Here is a 20,078-nt window from a genome sequence, read left to right on the forward strand (position 1 = left end):
AGTTTTTACCACATTATTGAAGAAAAGGGTAACAGCTTTGGCATGAGATACTATACTAATAAGCAAGTGTAAAAAGAGAAAAAAAATCTTAAGTGATTTGATGCATTTTTTTTTTTTTTAATTCATTTTCTTTGGGTTAGAGCTAGAGAGAAGGCCCCAAGCTTCTGTGGTTTCTTCTAATTCTTACTGCTTAAAGTATGAATATGTCACTTAAACCCATGCTTCTGTTTACTGTGTATTAAAATGGGTAGTACTGTTTACCTAACTACCTCATGGATGTGTTAAGGCATATTGAGTTAAATCTCATATAATGTTTCTCAATCTTGTTAAAAGCTCAAAATTTTGGGCCTATTTGTAACGCCAGTGTGACACTCAGCATTTTGTTCACACCACGCTTTGATAACTAAACTGGAAAACAAAGGTTAAGTACCTCTGTTCTGGATCTGGGCAGTCAGCACTCTTTTAGATCTTTGCGTGGCTCCTATTTTTATAGAAGTGGATGGATGCACTATTTCACAAGGTCCAAGATTTTTTTTCAGATATTTTTGATGACTGTATTGTAGTAAATACTACAGGGATAGCACTATAGTATTGTCATGAGACTTAAAGTGGAAATAAGACTATTTTTGACAAAAGATGCCATTAAATTTCAGACTGTAGAGCCACATTTATAATACCTCAGGCTAATTACTGTTAATTTGGGGGTTGAACTTTTGATGACAGCGAGGGTGGATTATTGGATTGTCATTAGAGGAAGGTCTAGATTTCCTGCTCTTAATAAAATTACATTGAATTCATTTTTAGAGGTAGTGAAAACTTCCTTTTTGAGATGTTAGTGTTAAGGTCTTGGAATGTGAACACATTGTTTGTAGTGCTATCCATTCCTCCTGAGATTTTAACTTACTACTGGAAATCCTTAACCAATTGTAATAGCTTTTTTCTCTTTATTTTCAAAATTATTTCCTTTGCTTTGATTAGACACTATGTGCTTTTTTTTTTTTTTTTTAACCTATAGTTCATCGAAATGCAGCTTTTTCTGAACTTTAAAGATAGAATCCCATTTTTAATGAACTGAAGTAGCAAAATCATCTTTTTCATTCTTTAGGAAATAGCTATTGCCAAAGTGAAGGTGTAGATAATACCTAGTCTTGTTACATAATGGGGATGTGGTTTGCAGAATAATTTTCTTAAGGGATGTCAGTGTTTATGCCATTTTTCCAGTTCCAAAATGATTCCATTCCATTCTAGAAATTTGAAGTATGTAACTTGAAATCCTTAATAAAATTTGGATTTAATTTTATAAAATGTACTGGTGATATTTTGGGTGTTTTTTTTTTTAATGAATATATATACTTTTTTTTGAAGAGTGGAGAGTAGTGATGTCTAGAGTGAGCTATTTTGTGCTGAGGCCACTGTGTTCAGTAAATCCATAATTTTAAGAGCAATCTCACAATCCCTGCTAAGTGGAGTTTATTATTTGAAGACTAAAATGGAATTCCATAGTTCCCGATAGATTATATTCTGAGTTACTATTCTGAGTTATCTACAAACATTTTTGAGACACTTGAAGATTTGTCTTTACACTAGTTTCCAGCAGCCCATGCAGACTGCCAAGTAAGTCTCATTTTTTTTCCTGTTAGAAATGGTGAAGTGTCATATAGTCACTTAACAAAGAACACTGATTAGAAAAAATTTTAGCGTTGTTTGCTTTATGGTCACTCAAATATGGTAAGTGTTCCACATATTCCACAAATTGATTAGTTGATAGTTTAACATGGATATCTGAAAGCCACATATATAATTTCTTAGGATTCTTAAATTAGCAAATCTAGCTTACTGAAGCAGTATTAGCATCACTATTTTAGGTTGCAAAAATACTTTAATTGTGTGGAATTGGCTAATAGAGTGGTACTTAAGAAAAATGGGATTCTACCTCTATTTCTGTTTTGGCACACTTAAACATGAAAGGATATATTAACTTTCATAGAAATATTTTTGTTGTGTGAATAGGTTAATGATATGGTAAGGCCCCTAAGATAACTGAATTAACTGTTTATTGTAATTGTAGGCCATTCCCATTATTAAAAATAAAGACAAAACTTTGATAAACTGTGAAAATCTTATCGTGCTATGTAGAAACATTGAACTAATATTCAAATAGTTGAATGCTTTGGTTTCAGGGATTGGTTTAAAATTTGCGTCCTTTTTCATGGGTTAGTCTTATAAAAATTTAAGCCTTTATATTTTTGACTTTAAATCAAAACAAATGTTATTTTAAATGTACAGAATAGATTGATAGTGCAGAAGAGCGTAAGTTCTTCATAGGAGCTTTAGAAAAGAGAAGTATATGCCAATTCAGTTTTTTTTTAATCTTCTGCACTGTACATATACACTTGGTAATTATGAGCTCAATTTTGTTTTTGGAAATAGTGTTGATAATTTAGGTAATTTGCTACTTAAAGCACTAAGTCTCTGATACCTGAAAAGTAAATGTAAATGGTGATGGTGAAATAATACTGCAATTAACTTAATAGATGTATACTGCTGATTTTTGTATGCTGGATTAAAACTCCAGATATTAAAATATAACCTGGATAAAAAAGTTCTTGGACTGATTGAGGATCACTTACATGACTTTACATAAATGGAAACATCCTTGTTGGTATATGATATTATTTTACTCAAGGATAAGTGTTTATTCATAAGAAATTTTGATTGATGTATTACATTTTCAAAAATACAGTGTGCTTTGTATCTTGTGTTTCTTCCTTTTGACCTCATATTGTCAGGTTTTCCAGTTTACAAAAATTAAGCTATTCACTAAAATCTTAGTACAGACAGTCCCTGACTTATAATGGTTTGACTTAAGACTATATTAAACGCATCTTCGACTTACGATATTTTTGACTTACAGTGGGTATATTGAGGCCTGACCACATCATCCTCAACAGTCTGAATAAAAGAATAAATGGGGTATTTAGAAATAATAGATTGCTGACGGGAAATAAGTCAGTCTGGTTGTTTAATTTTTGTATGGGAAATTGGGCGTTTTAAGTTTTGTGGATCCTAGAACAAATTGAGTTTTATTATTTTGAAACTCAGGATAAAATATTGCATAAAATAAAAGCATTGCTTTTTAGTTTCTTACATGTTTTATTTATTTTTATTTTTGAGATAGAGTCTCGCTCTGTTGCCCAGGCTGCAGTGCAGTGGCATGATCTCGGCTCACTGCAGCCGCTGCCTCCCGGGTTCAAGCCTCCCAAGTAGTTGGGATTACAGGCGTGCGCCACTGAGCCCAGCTGATTTTTGTATTTTTAGTAGAGATGGGGTTTCACCACTTTGGCCAAGCTGGTCTCGAACTCCTGACCTCCTGTGATCTTCCCACCTCAGCCTCTCAAAGTGCTGGGATTATAAGTGTGAGCCACCATGCCCAGCCAGTTTCTTACATGTTTTAAATTTAAAGCCAAAAAGAAGGAACTGGGAATGTGTGATAAACATGTGAGTGCCAGAAGTTCGACAGCAACTTGGAGATCAACAGCCCAGCGTATTTAATCTGCATTTGTACTGTTTCAGCTCTGCTTGGCTACCTTTTCTTTTACTTCTGCCACTGGACTTTTTTGTGCATGTGTTTTACTAGTTCAGCATAGAATCTCCTTTTCATTCATACCTACTCTGTTTCTATAAGTCTGAACTGTTCCATACCAGTTCAAAATGTACTCTAGAAATACTTGCTCATTAATGAGTTTCCTAATTTCCAGCACTGGGCTTGGAACATGGTAAGTGTACAGTAAAGTTTTGTATGTGTAGGTCTGTTAGGATTTATCTAGACCTATTCGATGTACCAACCATAATCCCGTATGGGACTGTGTAGCAAGTCAAATGATTGGTTCTCAGTAGTTCAGTCTCCTAAGGTCTTTTGTAGTTGTTACATTCGTGCAGATTGAGAAAACCAATGAAACAAAGCTGGATTGTGTATACAGTTGGCCCTTTAATAATGCAGGGACTAGGGGCCCCAGCTTCCCTCAATTGAATCTGTGTATAAACTGTTTCCCCAAAAACTTGATTGATAGCCTACTGTGGAAACCTTACCAATAAGACATTTAACACACACTTTGTATGTTACGTGTATTATATACTGTAAAAAGTTAGCTAGAGAAAATGTTAAGGAATCAAAAATATGTTATCATGGCCAGGTGCGGTGGCTCATGCCTGTAATCCCAACACTTAGGGAGGCTGAGGCGTGCCAGTCACTTGAGGTTAGGAGTTCGAGACCAGCCTGACCAACATGACGAAACCCTGTCTCTACTAAAAATACAAAACTTAGCTGTACGTGGTGGTGGTGCGCGCCTGTAGTCTGAGATACTTGGGAGGTTGAGGCACAAGAATTGACTGAACTTGGGAGGTTGGAGGTTGCAGTGAGCTGAGACGGTGCCACTGCACTCTAGCCTGGGCAACAGAATCTGTATCTGTATCTGTGTGTGTGTGTGTGTGTGTGTGTGTATTTACTCTCAGGTGGAACTGGATTATAAAGGTCTCAATCCTCATTGCCTTCATGAGTAGCTGAGGAGGGGAGTCTTGCTGTCTGAGGGGTGGTAGAGACAGAAGTAAACCTGTGTGTAAGTGGACCCTTTTAGTTCAAGTTTGATATTCAAGAGTCAGCTGTTCAGGGGAAGGCATATCAATAGTTGCAGTTACCTAGTACTGCATAACAAAACCTCCAAAACATTACATATTGTAATAAATTACATATTGTATGCCTCCTTTAGGGAAAAAAACAAACTTTTTCCCATCATTTTGGAATATTTTACTTGAATTATAGCTGGACGATTGAGATTTCCAGATAAATACATAGTGAACTCAGACAAAAATGTCAAGCTTGATTGGTAAAGGAACCTCAAGTGGTATGTATAAGGTGACCATTAAGTACACGTGTTTACAAAAGTTGGGTATAATGTAACTAGACTGAGAGGTTTTGAGAAAAAAAACTTCATTGCTATTCCATGTATAGTTTAGTGAGATTTCAGTTGACAGTATTAATCAGCAATTTTGGGAGAACTAAATGTTCATTTAACATTAAGATAATAAAAATAATGCCTTAATCATACTTGATTGAGGATATTCCCTTTTTATGCGTAAGGATAGAAGTTAAGTAACTTTAACAAGGACACAATTGATTTGTGTTGGAGCCAGCATTTGGATGAACACTGCACTGCCTTGTAGATATTTCTATCACACAACTAGTGGTTAAATAAGCATGTTCTTTAGGCTAGAGCTTTCAGAATATGAAATATTTTAGAGACCCGAGTTAATCTACATTTAAACAACATTCAGATATTTTTTCCTTTTTCTCTCCCCTGCCCTGAAGAGTTTGTATTTATTATAATGTATAACACAGCCCCAATCCAATGTGGCTTATATAGGTTTTTCTGAGTCTAGGCTTAGACATAGACTTTGGGACTGATATGGGAGCTTCATGGTTCTCAGACTGACTTTCATTATTTTTGTTGCAAGTTGGTTTATTATCAAGTGACTGCTGGGGCTCTATACATCTTGTCCAGGTTCAAGGTACAAGATGGGCTGAAGGAGGCTAAAGGCTACTGGCATCCAACCTCTCCTGTAAAAAGAACCTATGGTTTATGCTCACAGTGCCAAAAGTAGGGTAGTAAATAAAGGAGAGCTGGGTGTGAATGCCAGGAGAGGTTAGGATGACAGCCACATTGGCCACATATGTTGAAATAAGTTGATTTAGAAAAGGATTATTTGATCAAGGATATCCTGGAACATAAGGCAAATGACTGCATTTCAGAAATAAGTGAACAGGGCTGAGAAAAGTAATTTTCTTTAAATACGGCCCAAAAGGATTAATTATGATTGGAGTCCTACTTTGCCCAAGGCTTTTTATTTCATTTTGCATGATAACCTTTCTCAGAACCATGCATGCACAAATGAGGTTGAGACAATGCCTTAATAGTAAATGAAATCTCATTAGAAATAAAAACTATTATGTGTTTTCTGGTTTCTGACCTGTTTAAGGGGTGCTCATTGTTACTCAACAGTGATTTACTTAAATCAGATAGTTATAAATTGTGATGGGGGTTTCTAATGGGATTTGCTTTTTCTGGTAGGTTTAGTGGCAACGTACAAGCTTGCCATAAACGTTTCCTGGGTTTTATCTTTTATAAAAGTGTTATTCCACCTTTCTGAGTCTGGCTACCCCACAGAATTCTTTTATCACTTTTACTCTTAGATTACCTTGTCTGTAATGAAACCTACCCTCTCTGAAGCCTGAGTTCCTCTTCTAAGGTAACACCACTACCACCTTTTTTCTTTATTCTCATATTTTTTGGGAGAATTGTCTACACTCACTGCTATATGTCCTCTATCACCTAAGAAAGGTATTTGCCCATTACTGGATATATATATATGTTTTTCTTACAGAGATAATAGTGATCAAATTGAACAGCCTATGACCTCAGGCTGTGTGTTCTGTGGCAATGGAAAAATGGTAGCAAAAGAGGGAAATATCCTTGGAATCTAGTTCCTTAAATGGAAGTATTTGCCCAAGTGACCATCAATTAGATATTTGAGTTGCAAACAACGGGTGCATTTACCTGGTTTCAGAGTAGAAACACACTTAGGAAAGGGGATAGGTGTTCTTGGGCTCTTAAGAGGGGACCGAGGATTGCTATTCAGCCAGAGCAATGCTTCCACTGTTAGTTACTGGGGTATCTTGTCACCCCAAAGACCCAGAGCCAGAATATCAACACTTTTGAGTGATTGCAGTTTTGTGACAATGTAATACTGGGTCTCAGCCTCCTTCATTGGATTACCTTCCTCTCTGCTCCACTTCATTCAGTTCCATATTTTCGTTTGTCATTTCAAAGCTAATATTACCATAACAAGTTTACAAATCATCAGACTCCCTGGTTACTTGTTAATAATATTCAATAAGATAGCCTGCTTGCCCGTTTTGAGTAATAACATTTCCAGACAAAACATTAGTCATTTCCCCTCATAAGTGCTGTCAATCAGCTCTCCGTTAGGTACAATGGTGAAAACACTTATCCAGGATCTTAGATACTTAGGGAAGTAGACATGTGCTTTGGGAGGCCGAGGCGGGTGGATCACAAGGTTAGGAGATAAAGACCATCCTGGCTAACACGGTGAAACCCCGTTTTGTAATTTTTGTAAAAATACAAAAAAATTAGCTGGGTGTGGTGGTGGGTGCCTGTAGTCCTAGCTACTCTGGCTGAGGCCGGAGAATGGCGTGAACCCGGGAGGCAGAGCTTGCAGTGAGCCAAGATGGTACCACTGCACTCCAGCCTGGGCGACAGAGCGAGACTCAGTCTCAAAAAAAAAAAAAAAAAAAAAAAAGATGTGAAAATCTGGTAACTACTCATCAGAGTTTGAAGTGATTAGAAAGGAATTAACTCAGCCAGAAGAAATCTAAGAGGTAGGAGTTGAACTGGGCTTTGAAGAATGAAAGCTTACAGAGGATTCGGGAAAGCAAATTGGAGGCAGTGAGGACAAGTAGATATATGCATGGCACTCACTCAAGGTTGAGCCGAAAGAGAGTCGAAATAAGGCAAGCAGGACCCATTCTGTGGAGGACTTGCCATGCAAGGGTAAGGAATTGGAATGTTATATACAATGGGAGGTGAATAGAAGTTTTCTGTCATATTTTAGGAGTAAAACTGAAGACCATGTGTATGAGAGTATGGATCAGGTGGTTGGGCCACCCAAAAACTTAGATGAGAAATGAGAACTGAATTAGGCTGCTGGCAGAACGGAAAGGATGGAGAGAGCTGATGGACGGTGCTTGAATCCACAAGGAGGTTGTACTACAGTTAAAAAAAACAGCACAAAGCACTCTTATAAAGCACTTTAAGCTGTTACACAGATTGATCACTAGGAGGCATCCGTTCATCAACTAGTAAGGCGAAAAGGAAGGCAGCTCTGGACACCCACCTAAGAAGTCTGGATAGTTCCGTGTTAATGTTTAACCTTTTCAACTCAAGGACTTCTGAAAACCAGAATCTAGAATATTTCTTCTGAATAGTACTTCAAAGATTAAATAAGGCCAAGAAGTCTAAACTGCACTCTGAATGTGGGACTATTTGATTATTTATTTTGAGACAGAGTCTCACTCTGTTGCCCAGGCTGGAGTGCAGTGGCACTATCTTGGCTCACTGTAACCTTCACCTCCCTGATTCAAGCAATTCCCTTGCCTCAGCCTCCCGAGTAGCTGGGATTACGGTCGCATTTTTTTGCGTTTTTAGCAGAGACCGGGTTTCACTATGTTGGCCAGACTTGTCTCGAACATCTGACCTCAGGCAATCTGCCTGCCTCAGCCTCCCGAAGTGCTGGGATTGCAGGCGTGAGCCACTACGCCCAGCCTTGGTTATCTTTTATACACTGATGAGGGCAATGTGACATGTTCATAATTTACTGGGTTTTAACTATTTTTTGAAAGATGTTTGACTTTTGGACTATCCAAATCTTTAATAATGATCATTGTCAGGAGTTTCTACTGTATATTGCAAATTAGTTTACATATCAGAATTTTGTAATCATTATGAATTAAACACTTCATAACTTTCCAAGTTCTGTTACATGTCTTTAAGCTAGTATTGATTAATGGACTTTTAATCAAGTGTTTGACTATGTAACTGCCAAGTAAGAAACTTACCAACTCAGTTCCATTACTGTGTTTCTCGTGCTTCTAAATACTCTTACTAGAAAACAGTAGGATGCTAGTTTATATAAACACCTCTCACAATATTAAATTGCATGTTGCTTGGGAAAAGATTTGTGGGATTTATTTTATATGATGTCTGGACTATGAAAGCATTTAAGATTCAGAGAGGCCTAGCATGTAGTTATCCATTTAAAAATTATAGCAGAGATATATTTGTAGGGCACATTTCAAGTCCTTACATTTCAAATTTTAGGATGCATCATGAAAAATCTGTCAGAAGCATTTGAAAAAATTGATATTCTTTTAATGATGGGTATGGACTTCTGACTCAAGTCAAGATTTCTACCTATGTTGAGCATCTACTTTGTATCAGTACTTTTTCTAGGTGATTGGGACACATCAGAAATAATGGTCCTTGCCCTCTTGAATAGCTTGCATACTATTCTAGTAGGAAGGGGAACAGAAATAAGCAATAGGTACAATAAATTATTAAGTAGCATGTTAGAATATATGCTATGGGAAAAATTAAGGGGAATTGGGTGGCTACCATTTGAGAGTGATCAGGATAGGCCTGTTGAGCCAAGACTTGAAGAAAGTGATGACCCTGGGTGCTATGCTGAAAATAGATAATAAGGATAGAATCAGGGAGACAGGAGGCCATTGTAGTAATCCAACGGGGGGATATGATGGTGATTTGGATCAGGGTGGTAATTAAGGAAGTAGACAGAATCCAGATGTAGTTGAAGGCATAACCAATGGGATTTCCTGCCTAAATGTGTAGATTAAATATTGGGAAAGAAAAAAATCAGAAGGCAGGCATGCTTCTATGCCCTTGAAGGCCTGGGGCAAGAGTACAATGGAGATACCATATGTTTAAATATTTAAAAGTTCTGTTTAATGAAAATATGCCCAATGTGCCTGTCTTGACAAACTTTCATTAGAACTGGGAAGCCAGGTTTTATTTATGCCAGAACATAACTTGGGGACAGAGCTGACCCTCAGCCCATGTCCCACCTTACTTTTCTTCCCACTCCGGCTCTGAACTGTATGGCAAGGGGCCTCCTGCATATTTACTTGGATGCCATAACAAGTATATTCAAACCGTGCCATCCCCCTAACACATCAGTGCATGCAATGATGATGTAATGCATTTCCTGGAACAGCCGGGGCTATTCTGGGCAGGGTATTTGGGGTCCTGAGTACCTAGAGTGTAGTGCAGAATGAGTATGCCCTTTAGATGACATGTCATTTTGACTCTAAAGCGCTCAATCCTAAAGCTCAGGGCCTTGGTAAGGGCCTTTCCTGGCCTGGTGTAAGGGCAGTACTGATTTAGGGTTTTTAGTTTGAGCATCTGTACAGAGGATTGCTGTCAACTGAGAAAGGGGGCTGCAGATAGAATAGGTTAGGGTGAGGAAGATAGTTTGGGAGCTCATTCACATGTTTTATCTTAGATTACACAGGCAGTACTGTAGAGAAGTGTAAATGGAGAATTTTCAACTTATAGTAGCACTCACTGGCCTAGAATATATAAAAACCGAGGGCTGTTTTTCACTGTAGTTAATTCTAACCTATAAACTGGAGCAGTTCCATGTAGGAATTTGTTATAACCTATTGTGTATGAATTATAGACGACTCTGACCTATCCGGAGTGTTGTTTTTCAGTTTTGTTTTGTTTTTTTTCCTATGACCTAAAATCCCCTCAGACTTAAGCCTCTAGTGAACTACTCAGTAAATGGCTTTACTAGTAAGTGTTCCCTTGCCTGGTATGTCTATTATTTTTTAACTTCAGTGGTTTATTCTTCAGCAGTAAGCAGTTGGATATAAGTTGGGGGTATAAATTTGGGACTCTGGCATATGAATGTTATTAAAAGTGATGAGACTGGATATCAACAAGGGAATGAGTGTAGATAAAGAAGAGAGCCAAAGACTAAGACTTGGGGCATCCCAACATTAAAAGGTTGGAGAGAAGAGAAAGAACCTTGTAGAGGAGATACCAGAGATGTAAAGGAAAACTGAGTGATGTCCTTGAAGCCAAGTGATAAACTTTATCCAAGAGAAGAAAATGAACTGTCCAATGTTGCTGATAGACAACTTGATATTGCCAACTGTAAAATGTACTTTGAATTAGCCATTTCGAATTTGTTTACCAAAGCAATGATTTTGTTGGTTAGTTTTCTAAACTTTAGTAACTTTTAAGTGACTTGTAGGTTTTCATTGCATATACAGCTGAATTTTTTTTTTTTTTTTTAAACAGGGTCTTGCTGTCGCCCAGGCTTGTTATAGTGGTGCGATCCTAGTTCCTGCAACCTTGAACTTCTGGGCTCAAACAGTCCTCCACCTCAGCCTCCCAAGTAGTTGGGACTACAGGTGCATGCCACCACACCTGGCTAATTTTTGTTTACTTTTGCAGAGGGAGGCCTTGCCATGTAGCCCAGGTTGGTTTCAAACTCCTGGGCTCAAGGGATCCTCTTGCCTCAGCCTCCTAGAGTGTGTATTACAGGTATGTGCCACCATGCCTGGCCCAAAGCTTTTTTATTTTTTTAAGTTCTGTAATGCATTTTCTGTGAATTTATTGTCTTAAAAAATTGGCAAATATGGCCATTTTGACATATTTGCCAAATATTAGCATATGGCAACTATGCTCTTAATTTGTTAAGTCACCAACTGTTGGTGATGACTGTTAAAATAACAAGAGCACAGCTGTCACCAATCCTTACACTACTGGATCCTTACACTATTGTAATTTTTAATAATGCCCCATAGTCAGACGTTGTAGACTTAACCACTGAGCTGCTCACAAAATTACTAAATCATTGTGAAATACGTAACTGGAAATTCTGGGCTTTAAAGTCTCCAGTTATAATTAAATGGGTGATTTTGAAAATTGTGGTGGCTGTTCAGACATTTTCAAATGAGACTAGAACGCATTTGTTTCAGACTGATAAGCTGCAGAAGGTTAGATAACACCAAATACATTTGGGTTTCTCCTTAGAAAATGATTTGGGCCTCCAGATTACATCTCATTTTTTTTTACCCTATCAAGTTTGTTTTTCCATATGAAATGTCTTTTCCAACTACACCTGCCCTTGGAGACTGTGAATAACAGACTTAAAGGAAGTATCCTTTCCAGATGAGCTGAAGAATGTCATCCTCTTAAAAGAATGAACAGCTGGTCATGTAGAAATTCTCTGGAATGCTCACTTGTCCTACAAAGGCAGGGGGCAGAAAGCATGTTTGTAGTTTTTTTGTTATTGGTATACATAATTGTAAATCTTTGAGACATAATTTTACTAGAAATCCACATAATTTTAATAACTGCCTTTCTCCTGGAAAGATGGCTAATCAGTTAACAATGTGAAGGTTAGAAAGCTGGCCAAGCATAATTTAGTGGGATTCAGGATTGCTGGCTGGATTGTCCCGTTTGATCAGACCATGTTTCTTAGATGAAGATTCAGGACGCCCTCGTGTATAAAAGTTATCCTTTCTTCTGATTAGGTTGGTATTAAGTTCGAATTTCTTACCATGACACACAAAGGATTCGACTCTTGCTTAGCTGTCTAAGCTCCTCTCACTTTCTCTTCCCCTCTTGAATTCTTTGCTCTTGCCACACAACTAGCAGATGAGCTAATCTATCTGTTCCAGTGTGGGCACAGTAGCAGCCCTTCCTCTTACCTTGGCCCACTCTGACTTGTCCAGCCCTGGTTTAAGTCTTCGTAAGGGTCCGCACATAGTTGGGGCTGTTTACTAAACGGATGAATTTCCCTACCGGGAGGCTAGGTCTCCGTTATGCTTTAATTCCCAGGAAGCGACTTCTATAGGCATTGTTTAAATGTAAGGACTAGGAGGGAGCTGGGGGTATTGCATTCCCCAGGTCACAGATAAATGAGATTCCAAAACCAACATCTGGCTAGGCGCTTGGAAAGAGGGACCCGCGAGGTCGACCAGGCGTTTAGAACTGTGCCTTGCAGTGTGGGATCTCAGTACCGGATATTACCCCGGTTTGTAGAGAGTTACTGTTTAAGAGACGATGAACACCGTAAGGACGGGTCAAGAAGAAAGCCGAAGACGGGTTAGCGCCTCCGGTCGGGGTAGAGAAAAGGCAGGCGAAATGCGACCTGACGTGGGTCCGCCTTTCTCCACCCGTGGCAAACCCGACAGTCGCACCATTGCTTTAACAGTCGCCCTCTTTCCAAGAAGAGCTAATTAGTGACCGTGAGCGAATATGCCTGGGAAGACACGATGTCCTCTCGGCCTCTGTGCGCTCACTTGTTTACCTAGGCGTCCGGGGGAGGCACACTCGCGGGACTCGCGAGCCTCGGCCCCGGCCTCCCGGCTCACCCAGGCTACGACGCTGGTTCTGCCGGCTCTCGGAGCCAAGCGCGAATCCCCAGGGCTAATTCCCAAGAACCGAGAGAGAGCACAGCCTGGAGGCTGCCCCCGCCTCCGCGCCCCAGTCCTCACTTTCTGAGGCTGTTAGCAGAAAGCCCCGCGGGCCGGGGAGAGGCGGGACGCGGGGGATGGCTTCGCAGAGCCCTGTGAGCGTCGGCATTAGTCGTCAGGCAGCCAGGACTCCTTGGGCGATCGCCCTGGGTGGAGGAGAGGAGTTTCCGGGGCTCGGGTCCGGGTCGCCTTCCAGGGGAACAAGCGCGGAAGCAAGTGGGCGGCGAGAGGCGGAGCGAGGGACGCGGGGGGCGTGGACGCAGCCGGCTTTGGAAAGGCCCCAAGTTAATGAGGCGTGCGCCGGCTGCCGAGCGCCTTTCGGAGCTGGGCTTTCCCCAGTGGTGCGGGCGCCAGGAGCCGCCTTTTCCGCTGGGTGTCACTCGGGGGTGGGGAAGATGGCCCATTCAAAAGCGCCGCGAGGGGGCCCGGCCAGTGCCCTTCAGTGAGCGCTCGCAAGAGGACGGCAGAGGCCCGGCAGCTCGCGGCTCCGGGACCTTGTGGCGCATCAGGACGCGGCTGTCCCTCTGCCGGGACCCACAGCCGCCGCCGCCGCTCTGCCTCCTGCGTGTTAGCCTCCTCTGCGCGCTCCGGGCAGGCGGCCGTGGGAGCCGCTGGGGCGAGGACGGCGCGCGGCTGCTGCTGCTGCCCCCGGCCCGCGTGGCTGGAAACGGAGAGGCCGAGCCAAGCGGCGGCCCCTCTTATGCTGGGAGGATGCTGGAGAGCAGCGGCTGCAAAGCGCTGAAGGAGGGCGTGCTGGAGAAGCGCAGCGACGGGTTGTTGCAGCTCTGGAAGAAAAAGTGCTGCATCCTCACCGAGGAGGGGCTGCTGCTCATCCCCCCCAAGCAGCTGCAACACCAGCAGCAGCAACAGCAGCAGCAGCAGCAGCAGCAACAACAGCCCGGGCAGGGGCCGGCCGAGCCGTCCCTACCCAGTGGCCCCGCTGTCGCCAGCCTCGAGCCGCCGGTCAAGCTCAAGGAACTGCACTTCTCCAACATGAAGACCGTGGACTGTGTAGAGCGCAAGGGCAAGTACATGTACTTCACTGTGGTTATGGCAGAGGGCAAGGAAATCGACTTTCGGTGCCCGCAAGACCAGGGCTGGAACGCCGAGATCACGCTGCAGATGGTGCAGTACAAGAATCGTCAGGCCATCCTGGCGGTCAAGTCCACGCGGCAGAAGCAGCAGCACCTGGTCCAGCAGCAGCCCCCCTCGCAGCCGCAGCCGCAGCCGCAGCCGCAGCTCCAGCCCCAACCCCAACCCCAACCCCAGCCTCAGCCTCAGCCTCAGCCGCAACCCCAGCCCCAGTCACAACCCCAGCCTCAGCCCCAACCCAAGCCTCAGCCCCAGCAGCTCCACCCGTATCCGCATCCACATCCACATCCACATCCACACTCTCATCCGCACTCGCACCCACACCCTCACCCGCACCCGCACCCGCACCCGCACCAAATACCACACCCGCACCCACAGCCGCACTCGCAGCCGCACGGACACCGGCTTCTCCGCAGCACCTCCAACTCTGCCTGAAGGGGGCAGCTCCCGGGCCAGACAAGGTAAGGTCCCGGCCCTCGCGCTCCAGAGGAGTGGGTCTCGGGAGTGTGTTGGGAGGAGTAGGAAGCTCGCTCACAGGTTCGGCTCCCGTATGGAGAAATCAGAACTCATTCCGAGTTTCTGGGGCGATGGAAGGAAGAGAAACAAACTGGAGCCAGGAGGCCCTGGGCAGAGAGGGAAGGCTGGGGAGGCCCGGGCCAGGCAGGGGGCCTCGCAGACCGCGCCCGCGCCCATCATGACCGTCCCTGTCCGGTGGTGCGCCCCCCAGCCACACTTGACTGTGTGTTTGGGCACTTGAGGGAAACACCGCGGTGCCTTTCTGAGCCCGCTTTGTCAGCCGAACTGGCCCGAACAGAACTGGTCTGGGTGGGTTCCTAGCCACCTACTTCACTCGGTGTCATTTCTTTCCAGGTTTTGAGGACTTGAGGAAGTGGGACGAGCACATTTCTATTGTCTTCACTTGGATCAAAAGCAAAACAGTCTCTCCGCGCCGCACCAGATCAAGTAGTTTGGACATCACCCTACTGAAAACTTGTGATTCGTCTTAGTTTTCTGCATACTTTTCATCACGATGCAGGAAACGATTTCGACTCAAGAAGACTTTTATTTATGAACCTTTGAAAGGATCGTCTAGTATGGTGAATTTTCTAGGAGCGATGATGTACTGTAATTTTATTCTAATGTATTTTGATTTATGATTATTTATTAGTTTTTTTTTTTAAATGCTTGTTCTAAGACATTTCTGAATGTAGGCCATTTTCCAAAAAGGAAACTTTATTTCCAAAAACCTATTCCATAGTAAGTCCTAGTCTTGGAAAATAAAAAAGGGCGGTGGAGGGGAAAACATTAAGAATCTAGTCATTATTCCTGGAGTACTTTCAGAAGGTATGACACTTTCATTGTTATGCCAAGTGATTGAAATTAAAACTCCGATACTACTATTTTTGAGGATTTTTGTTTTTGTTTTTGCTTAGACATATAGTTTGTCTAGAAGTTTAAAAAAGCTAAAAGTTCAAAATGGTGTAATTATGAATATCTAATGCTCAAGATAGTTTCTAAAAGGAAATCAGTAGTAGGGATACCTGATTTCAAAATATTTAAAACATAACCTAACTGATGATGGTAGGATGATTGTATCTTGAATATGTGGTAGGGCCACATCTACTGTAGGAAAACCTCTTATCATCTGTGTGTAAAGGGCTTAACAAGGAGAAGAGGTCTTTTGATTGATTTATGAGTATAAATGCATTTGCTGTTTCATTTCAAAAATGTTGTGGAGGAAAATAGTATATTTAACTTGTATAAGAGAATATTTGTGCTCCTGTCCAGGCTGCAGGACCTTTCTCCGAGAGCTTTGCACACTTGAACCACATTTTCTGATCCCTTTACTTTGTTTTAGAAGCACACTGAAAAATCTCGTTGTTTAAAGTACAATTTGTAAATATTTCAAAGGTCTAGGTGTCATAACTTTTTGTTTTCATACTGAAAATGATGTTGATCAGAGAAACCAACTCTTCTGCTTTTCATTGCTCTGTGAGAAATTTGAGGATTCTGTTTTGTTGTTAGGTTAGCTAAATCAGAAATTGAAAAGGAAAAGACTGGATAAACACAGGATTTTCAGTAAGAAAACAACCCCAGTCTTGTCTTAGAAGCCACTTGTTGAGGAGTCTGTGGGGGGAAAAAAGAGGATGTGCTTTTAAAGGTAGAACAAACCTTCTTCTGTGTTAAATCAAAAGGATGTTCAAAATCCACCAGGGCAGATGCTACTTAAGTTTAAATGGAGCCATAGATGATACAAAGTCCTCTTGGGGCTGAAAATCACTTCCTATCTGCATGGCTTTACTAACTGGTTTCTGTTTTCCATTATCTTTTTCACAGAAAGTCTTGGTCAGTATTTTTCCAGCATTTAAATTGAAACGGTCAGTATCAGACCACTGCTAGGTTATGTAGTCAAGAAATAAAAATAGAATTACATGCTACAGATGTCTTTATTCTCCTTCCATCTAGAGAGGAGTTCCAAGGTCAAAGTACTTTTTAGTGCAATAGTTAAATGACATTTTGAGATCATAACTCTTATCCAAAAAGTTGCAGGGAAAATTAAATAGTTTTCCCCTATTAAGCAAATGGCAAACAAAACTTAAGTGGACCCCCACTTCCAGTGGTTATTTAGGTTGCAGTTGTGAAAATATGCTGCCAATATTTAAAAACTCATTTCATATGTATATATGTATATACATATATGAATATGCATGTACATATACATATATGAGAACATGTATGTACACATATATGCACATATATGAATATGTATGTATGTATATGTGTGTATATATGTATATGAAATGAGAGCCGGATCTAAAGATTTCTTAAATCAAGTTTGGTTCAGCTTCCTTACAAGTACGGCTGTACTTTTTGAGGAGTGCCTCATAGTACTATACTTTTAATGCATGCAAATCATAATAACTCCAAATGAACCACAATTTTTTTCCCAATGGAGGATTTTTCTTTTAAATTCTTGTACTAAAAATTAAAAAATCCATACCAAATACTTTACAAATTAAGATTGGTGTAGGTTTTAAAAAAGGCATTTGTATGTTGTTAGCTTACATATGGGGCTAGGTAATTTCATTGCTTAAAAAAATATGCCCAGGCTCCCTCTTGGTGGCTGGATTTCCTTTTTTTCCCCCCATGGTGGCCATGGTTCTTAATAGGGCCACGAGAATCATGGTTTCTTTTCTTTTCTTTTTTTTTTTTTTTTTTGAGATGGAGTCTCACTCTGTTGTGCAGGCTAGAGTGCGGTGACATGATCTCGGCTCACTGCAACCTCTGCCTCCTGGGTTCAAGCAATTCTCCTGTCTCAGCCTTCTGAGTAGCTGGGACTACAGGCATATGCCACTATGTCCGGCTAATTTTTGTATTTTTAGTAGAGACAGGGTTTCACCATATTGGTCAGGCTGGTCTCGAACTCCTGACCTCAGGTGATCCACCTGCCTTGGCCTCCCAAAGTGCTAGGATTACAGGCATGAGCCACCATGCCCGCCCCAGAATAACGGTTTCTTGACTTTCCATAGCCCTTGTTCCTTAGTCTTTTGTGATATTTATGTTGACCTTTATCACTTTCTATTCTGAACCCCTCTTAACATTTAATGTGAAAGCTAAGAAATCAGAGAGAAGTAGAATGGCTTTTATTGTTTTGACACCTTTGAAATTATTATTAATAATTTTTCCAGAGCAAAAAAGCAAACACGCTCAATAAGTCTAACCAAAACAAAATATAAATGTACATCATTTAATGTCTCAGTGGCTCTATCTACCTGTAAGAAAATGATACAAACCACCTAAGGCATTTTGAAGCCTGACAAATCAACTTCATGGAAAAAGGTAAAAAATGCATTTTTCAACCCAAAGAAAAGATGACCGAAAGGGCAGATCCAATAGAAGACCCACTCCTTAAATAAACATAAAATGTAAAAAGTTGGAAAATTAGGAGTAATGTTGCATCTGGAAACTGAACTTTTTATCCTTGAACTTGTGTTGGCACCAAGCCTCATACACAGTGAGCTCAATAACTGTCTGTTGGGACAAAGGAAGGAAGGACAAAATGTGTAACTCCCCAGCATCTGGGAGATGCTGTCTCTTGCCTCGCTGAGTGTTCCTTTTATTTGCTCTCATGTCATTCCCTGAGAACAATGAATTCCGGGACAGGTTAAACATCATGACGAAATTTCTTAAACAGACTTTCTGAGTGGAAATCCATTTAGATCTGTGTATGCTCTATGGGGAGTGCTGACGTCAGAGAGTAAACGTCTATAAGGGGCCCTTTTAAAATGAACATTTTCCTCATTGGGATTCTCTAATCATGTAGAAATCAAACTATCTTTATAATTTCACTTCAGATGTTTTTGGTTTTGTGTTTTTGTCTCCAATGATGGTAAAAATAAAAAACACACATTACTTAAAGGAGTTTCCCTCACATGTAAACACTGTTAGGAAGTCTGGATTAAGTTGAAAGTCTTGTTTTAACTATTTTTTTCTCTCATATACCAAACACTCTGTATTTCTCTTAAAGAAGCTCTGTAAGAGAAAGCCCTAATTTTAAATCTGACAGTAAAGTTTGCTGCAAGTGTATGAGTTCAAACACATCCCTTGTTTTCTGTCCCTAGGGGAAAAGTCATCTGGTGTTAGCTTGGCTCCTGCGTTAATATTATATTCAGTAGCAGGCTTAGAAGAGTGGTCTAAGACTTGAACCTGGAGCAGTTTTATAGCACAGAATCCTATGAAGATAGGACTGTGAGCATTTGTTTTCTTTTTTTGTGTGTCAAACTAATTGGCTTTTGCTTTAGCAATAAAATGTCCTCAACAGAATAAATTTTAAATGTGAAAATTATAGATCTTGGTATTGAATCCATCAGTGATTCAAGAGATACACCTATTTGCCTAAAACAACATAAGATGTATTAGTTATGGAATTACGTGTTGGATAGGTTCTTAAGACCTGTTTCCTCAATTCTTGACACAGTTTTCAAGGGTGGCTTTTTGACTTGCATGGTTGGGCAGATAATCCAGATTTACCTAAGATTGGGTAAAAAAGTGATCTGTGAGTTTGCTGGCAGGGCATTTGCTAAATGGAGTACAGGATCTAACAGGGTTTTCTTAGAAAGGGCAATATTGTCCAATGAAGGAAGCAGAAGGACTTTGGGTTAGAAGCATCTGCACAAAAGCTGGTGAGACCTACTCTCCACTGCTCTGCAGCTGGTCAGCCGATGGCAGGCTGAGCAGTGGGGAAGCAGGTTTTAACAATAGGTAGTCCTTCCAGGTCACTGTATATTGAGAAGAAACATAAAACTATTTTGTGTCACATTCCGAGGTCAGCCTTCTTCTTAACGTTTTATAGTATACAAACGCCAGCTTCTGGAAAGCAAGTGTCATCATGTACCAGATGCTTTATACACCATCACATTCGTGAATTTTTTAGCATGGTCAGAACTTGTGTAAATATGTCTCTTAGATGATTTTGGGGAGATGTGATTTATTTTTCATATTTTCAAAATGCATTCCATTTCAAATAAAGTATCTATTGAGACAACCGACCTGTGGACCTTTTGAAGGCCTTATTCAACTGGCACATGCACTGTGTGTTCCTGTGAAACAGAGATTCTGAATTGCTTGGGCATTCTGGGGGAAAAAAAAGACGATTTTTGAGGTTGGGAATTCAATTTTTAAAAAATTCACTGGGAATTTGGAATATGAAAATTCTCTCAGGTCTGTTGGTGAAAAAATTAGCTTTCAGAATGCTAATGAACCTTAGTGGAATTTTCCATAGTTTCCCAGAGGACCAGAAACAGTCCCTAGTGAATCAGCTCAACAGCAATTCCCTCTTGAGTCCCAG

The 20,078-nt window shown here is 40.9% G+C and overlaps 1 protein-coding gene across 1 annotated transcript; it reads left to right on the forward strand.

Annotated features, from left to right (window-relative positions):
• Positions 1 to 61: 61 nt before the first annotated feature.
• On the forward strand, positions 62 to 19,779 carry LOC105473332 (pleckstrin homology like domain family A member 1). Its single transcript, XM_071071404.1, has 3 exons — positions 62 to 6,303; positions 10,953 to 14,691; positions 15,101 to 19,779. Exon 2 carries the CDS (start codon positions 13,427 to 13,429, stop codon positions 14,663 to 14,665), a length of 1,239 nt encoding a protein of 412 aa, XP_070927505.1. The 5' UTR covers positions 62 to 6,303; positions 10,953 to 13,426; the 3' UTR covers positions 14,666 to 14,691; positions 15,101 to 19,779.
• The last annotated feature ends 299 nt before the right edge of the window (positions 19,780 to 20,078 follow it).

The sequence above is a fragment of the Macaca nemestrina genome, chromosome 10, assembly GCF_043159975.1.
Source record: "Macaca nemestrina isolate mMacNem1 chromosome 10, mMacNem.hap1, whole genome shotgun sequence".
Taxonomy (NCBI): Eukaryota; Metazoa; Chordata; class Mammalia; order Primates; family Cercopithecidae; genus Macaca; species Macaca nemestrina.